General features: G+C 49.7%; 1 protein-coding gene across 1 annotated transcript; it reads left to right on the forward strand.

Moving 5' to 3' along the window:
- Positions 1-2,843: 2,843 nt before the first annotated feature.
- LOC311514427 (olfactory receptor 52D1-like) lies at positions 2,844-3,785 on the forward strand (the record flags this gene model as incomplete). The annotated part of the gene is made up of 1 exon (XM_084616981.1): positions 2,844-3,785. One exon carries the CDS (start codon positions 2,844-2,846, stop codon positions 3,783-3,785), a length of 942 nt encoding a protein of 313 aa, XP_084473107.1.
- Between the last annotated feature and the right edge of the window lie 2,689 nt (positions 3,786-6,474).

The raw sequence follows: 6,474 nt of genomic DNA on the forward strand, positions 1-6,474 counted from the left end.
CTTACATCTAATAAACTGCAGTGTGAGCCAAGAGCATGCTGACAGGTTTCTAGGTTTCATCTGCTGTTACTTATTTGTAGTACAGCAGTAATCAGAAGCTGCAATTAGAAGCTCTCTGCCCAATTCTCTCTCTGTCCTTCCATCAAAGGACAATGGAGGTCTCATCACAAATAGTTTCTAGCCAGACTTTGAAATGCGCAGATCTAAATGCACCACGTACAAATTACACCTCACTTGGGATGGAGTGAGCCCTCTGGTTCAGCCAGCCTAGGCATTGGCAAAGAGCTGTTTGTCTGCCTAAGTGTTGAGATACCTGTCAGTTAAATGAGAGATCCCAAGAGAAATACCCACTGCTGGGAGTGTCCTACAGGTTTCAGAGTAGCAGCCGTGTTAGTCTGTATTCGCAAAAAGAAAAGGAGTACTTGTGGCACCTTAGAGACTAACCAATTTATTTCAGCATAAGCTTTCATGGACTACAGCTGACTTCATCGGATGCAACATCTGATGTAGTGAGCTGTAGCCCACGAAAGCTTATGCTCAAATAAATTGGTTAGTCTCTAAGGTGCCACAAGTACTCCTTTTCTTCCTACAGGTTTGTAACATTCCTCTGACAGCAGATTGGTCTCATTCACTTCCAGGTTAGGGGGCAGTGATTTATGAATAAGCATGTCCATAGTGCTCATTGGAACCTAGCTCAGGCACTTGTGATCCCGCCTTGCCACCCTCCGTGAGGTAGACAGTATCATGATCCCCATTTTACTCGCAGGGGAACTGATGGTGCAAGAGGGAATCTGAAGAGCACCTGGTTTTCCTGAGACCAAAGCCACACGCCCTGGTCCAGGTGTGTGCTTTGGGTAGCAGACATGCCATGGGGCTGGTTGTTTGCATTGTTGCCCTGGGAATGTCCCTGCCCCCGTGCCCTGTGGGTGAGAATCCCAATGGAATAGAAACGGGTTCTTCCAAAACGTGACAGGAGGCTGCCATTCCAGGACTAGTACTCTGCCTCTCACTCCAGTGACAGGCAGGCTCCGGGTTGGGGAATCACTGCTGCTTCATTGAGGCCTTGTCTACATGAGACAGTTGAACTAGTTTTTAAACGAATTTAGGTAAACTGGTGCAAACTCCTCTGAGGATGCTCTTATTTCACTTATGAAGGGCTTACTGCAGTTTAACTAAGACTGATTCCCGATCAGCTTTACCTAAATCAAAATAAAGGAAGTCACACACAGGTTTGCACCAGTTGAATAACCTAACCCCCCTGGTAGACAGCCCTATGTCTTCCCTTGACATAGCTATCGCCTCTTGCAGTGGTGGACTAACTACACAGGCAGGAGAAGCACTGTACAAGGGGACAAGCCCACAGACCTGCACTATTTTAACTAAAATGGTTTAGTTGAACAGATGCAAATCCTTGTGTGGACACTTTTATTATGTCTTAAATCTCTCCCCACTCTTCTTAAACTAAATAGCAATAAGCCACACTTAGTCTGAAATCAAAATGTCCACAAAGTCTTTTGCACCAATTTAACTGAATAAGTTTAAAATTGCACCCTACGTTAAACCAGTGCAACCCCGTGTTTACATGAACCCCAAGCTCTACTTTGCACCCAGTGACCTCAGGAAACCCAGGCCAGGAGCTGCTGGAAGTTCTTCTAGCTTGTGCAAAGCCACTAATACGTTGCACTTGGATAATGGGCAGAACTCTGCTCATGGCTTACTCATTATAGGCTGAGCTGTGAATGCTGGTGCCGTTAGTCCTGATGGTGTGGAGTAAAGTTACCAAAAGGTTCTTTAGAGCAAGACGGGCTACACCTCGAGGTGTAATTCCCAACTTGGGCAGACGTGCCCACACTAGATCTGACCCAACTCGCTCACTACATATAGAAGCGTAGCTGCTGCAGTGCAAAACGTGGGACAAGCCAGCCTCCCAAAAGCACAGCTAGGGGTTCTGATGGGCTTAAACTTGGCCTCCACACCACCAAGGCTAGCTTCAGAGATGAGTCATCCAAACCCATTACCCACGTGAATGGTAATGCTCACAGCACTTTCCCTCCCCTCCCCTAGAATCATAGAATATCAGGGTTGGAAGGGACCCCAGAAGGTCATCTAGTCCAACCCCCTGCTTGAAGCAGGACCAATTCCCAGTTAAATCATCCCAGCCAGGGCTTTGTCAAGCCTGACCTTAAAAACCTCTAAGGAAGGAGATTCTACCACCTCCCTAGGTAACGCATTCCAGTGTTTCACCACCCTCTTAGTGAAAAAGCTTTTCCTAATATCCAATCTAAACCTCCCCCACTGCAACTTGAGACCATTACTCCTCGTTCTGCCCCAATACCTGCAGCCCCTGCTGCAGGTATTCAGGAGGCAGTGTACAATCAGTGAAAATGGCTTGAACCAGGTTTCTCTTTCAGCGGCCTGCAATGGGCCAGATCTCCAGGTGGTGTAAATGGGTATAACTGTAATGGCTATCTGCCCATTTCTGACAGCTCAGGACTGAGCTTGATGAGTCTATTTTCAGGCAGAATTTCAATGGACAGTTCATAGTGCATCTAATGAGAGGAATGTAGAGAAAAAGAAACTGTGGTTTGAACTGCTACAGAGCCCTCACTTACCGCTTATTGTCTCTGTAATGAGAGTGGAATGGCTGCAGTGCAGGAGCCAAGAATAGGCTATTCGTCCCTCACTCTTTTTGTGCCATTAGCACAGGACACGTGAAGAACTAATGCTGAGAAAACACCACCTTGTCATGGTCCCATCAGACGGTTACTGATTGTTTTAATGGTTAGTTACAGGGGCAGGAAGTAGCCGTGCCGTGGAATTGAACATACCCAACCGACTCCACCATGGCAGCTTCCAACTGGACCACGCCCCACCCCTCCACCTTCATCCTCCTCGGCATCCCGGGGCTGGAGGCGGCGCACGTCTGGATCTCCATCCCCTTCTGCTCCGTCTACCTTCTGTCCCTCCTGGGGAACGGCCTCCTCCTGGCTGTTATCAAGACTGAGCCGAGTCTCCACGAGCCCATGTACCTTTTCCTTTCCATGCTGGCACTTGCCGACCTGGTCATCTCCACCACCACCCTGCCCAAAGCCCTCTGCATCTTCTGGTTCAGCGAGCAGGCCATTCACACCAACTCGTGCCTGGCCCAGATTTTTTTGATTCACTCACTTGCTACCATGGAGTCCGGGTTTATGCTGGCCATGGCCTTTGATCGCTACATCGCTATCTGTAATCCACTGCGACACTCGGCCATCCTGACCAATCAGGCCATAGCCAAGATAGGGGTAGGCATTGTGATGAGGGGGGCCGTGTTACTGGGCCCACACCCATTCCTGCTGAAATGGCTCCCATACTGCAGGACCCACGTGATTTCTCACACCTATTGTGAGTTCATGGCACTCGTGAAACTGGCCTGTGCAGACACGACGGTCATGAGAGTCTATAGTCTGCTTGTGGCGTTTCTAACAGGGGGGTTAGATTTTATCCTCGTTGTCCTGTCCTACATCTTGATCCTCCAGGCTGTCTTCAACCTCCCCTCCAAGGATGCACGGCACAAATCCTTGAGCACCTGCGGCTCCCACATCTGCATCATGCTGGTGTTTTACACCCCCGCCTTCTTCTCCTTCCTCTCCCACCGCTTTGGCCACGTGGCTCCCTATGTTCACATCCTAATCGCAAACATGTACATCCTCTTCCCTCCCATGATGAACCCCATCATCTACGGGGTGAGAACCCCACGCATCCGGCAGAGGGTGCTCCACGTCTTGGGCATCAAGCCATCCTGAAACCCACGGCATGGGTCAGCAGCTGGGGAGCAAGGTCTGTGCAGGTGATGTGAGGGCCAGCAAGGCCAGGGATCCAGACAAGTCACTCACCCCTTACTGTGAAAACCCACCACAGCCTTGCTGAGCAGCAGGGCTAATAAACATACTTGTCTGGGTCTGTAGCACAACACGGCTTCAACTTTTCATTGCACAGCAGTGGCTACATTACGGTCTGACACCATTACTACTTGCCTACATGCTATGCCAAGCTGGTGCTCCTGTCCACCTACCCACCCCAGCCTGGGAGGCAAGGAAGTTTCCCTTCCCCTGGGTCAGAGCTGGGCTGTCCTGGGTGCTGGGTGTCAGGACGACCTCATCTCCCTGACCATCCATTGCTCGCTACAGTCGAGGAGATTCCTAGGCACCAACCTCCCGCAGATACAAGGAGCAGGCCCCAGAGAGCACTGAGCCCTTAGCCACGGTTCTGGTGTGGTGGCATGGCTCCGGAGTGACCAGGGGACACAACCTGGGCACCCTGGCTGCCTGCTATGGGGAAAGGGTGGGGTTAGTGAGTTGTCATGCCAACAGGAGAGGCCACTGCACCTGAGAGCCTTTACTAAGCTCCACCCAAGGCTGCCTCTCCATTACGGATAATGTGTATAGGAGCTGTCATAAATATAAAGGGAAGGGTAAACCCCTTTAAGATCCCCCCTGGCCAGAGGAAAAATCCTCTCACCTGTAAAGGGTTAAGAAGCCAAAGGTAACCTCGCTGGCACCTGACCAAAATGACCAATGAGGAGACAAGATACTTTCAAAAGCTGGGAGGAGGGAGAGAAACAAAGGGTCTGGGGCTCTCTGTATGCTGCTTTTGCCAGGGACAGAACAGGAATATAGTCTTAGAACTTTTAGTAAGTAATCTAGCTAGGTATGTGTTAGATTATGATTTCTTTAAATGGCTGAGAAAAGAACTGTGCTGAATAGAATGACTATCCCTGTCTGTGTGTCTTTTTTATAACTTAAGGTTTTGCCTAGAGGGATTCTCTATGTTTTAGAATCATAGAATCATAGAATATCAGGGTTGGAAGGGACCCCTGAAGGTCATCTAGTCCAATCCCTGGCTCGAAGCAGGACCAATTCCCAGTTAAATCATCCCAGCCAGGGCTTTGACACGGTCTCCCACAGTATTCTTGTCAGCAAGTTAAAGAAGTATGGGCTGGATGAATGCACTTTAAGGTGGGTAGAAAGTTGGCTAGATTGTCGGGCTTAATGTGTAGTGATCAATGGCTCCATTCTGGATGGCAGCCGGTATCAAGTGGAGTGCCCCAAGGGTCGGTCCTGGGGCCGGTTTTGTTCAATATCTTCATAAATGATCTGGAGGATGGTGTGGATTGCACTCTCAGCAAATTTGCAGATGATACTAAACTGGGAGGAGTGGTAGATATGGTGGCAGGTAGGGATAGGATACAGAGGGACCTAGACAAATTGGAGGATTGGGCCAAAAGAAATCTGATGAGGTTCAACAAGGATAAGTGCAGGGTCCTGCACTTAGGATGGAAGAATCCAATGCACCGCTACAGACTAGGGACCGAATGGCTAGGCAGCAGTTCTGCGGAAAAGGACCTAGGGGTGACAGTGGACGAGAAGCTGGATATGAGTCAGCAGTGTGCCCTTGTTGCCAAGAAGGCCAATGGCATTTTGTGATGTATAAGTAGGGGCATAGCGAGCAGATCGAGGGACGTGATCGTTCCCCTCTATTCGACATTGGTGAGGCCTCATCTGGAGTACTGTGTCCAGTTTTGGGCCCCACACTTCAAGAAGGATGTGGATAAATTGGAGAGAGTCCAGCAAAGGGCAACAAAAATGATTAGGGGACTGGAACACATGAGTTATGAGGAGAGGCTGAGGGAGCTGGGATTGTTTAGCCTGCAGAAGAGAAGAATGAGGGGGGATTTGATAGCTGCTTTCAACAACCTGAAAGGGGGCTCCAAAGAGAATGGCTCTAGGCTGTTCTCAGTGGTAGCGGATGACAGAACGAGGAGTAATGGTTTCAAGTTGCAGTGGGGGAGGTTTAGGTTGGATATTAGGAAAAACTTTTTCACTAAGAGGGTGGTGAAACACTGGAATGCGTTACCTAGGGAGGTGGTAGAATCTCTTTCCTTAGAAGTTTTTAAGGTCAGGCTTGAGAAAGCCCTGGCTGGGATGATTTAATTGGGGATTGGTCCTGCTTTGAGCAGGGGGTTGGACTAGATGACCTCCTGAGGTCCCTTCCAACCCTGATATTCTATGTAAGCTTAGGAGGTTTTCATGTAGGTCCCCACATCTGTACCCTAGAGTTCAGAGTGGGGGAGGAAACTTGACAGGGAGTATTGCTGATTCAGACCTTAGCCAAGGCCAGATGAAGCCACTCAGGGAAGGACTCTGTCCCCTGCCCCATACAAGAATAGGTTAAAGCATAGGCCTCCTTCTGCAAGAGCCGTTACACACGCTGGGGTCCAAACTCAGTTTAAAGCCATAGCTCACTCAGGTCCAGGCTCCTACAGTCTGGCTCCCACCTGCCAGGGCAGCATCACACAGCTGGCAGGTACAGGGGAGGGGAAGGAAGAAGCCAAGTCTCTCATGATGGGCTTAATCTCTATGGTTTAGTGCCGGCTGCCTTCTTTTGGGACGGCCTTGGGAGCAAAGGGGACAAAACCCCACTCACCACCGCCCA

The sequence above is a fragment of the Lepidochelys olivacea genome (assembly GCF_965140295.1).
Source record: "Lepidochelys olivacea isolate rLepOli2 genome assembly, chromosome: 1".
NCBI classification, from domain to species: domain Eukaryota; kingdom Metazoa; phylum Chordata; order Testudines; family Cheloniidae; genus Lepidochelys; species Lepidochelys olivacea.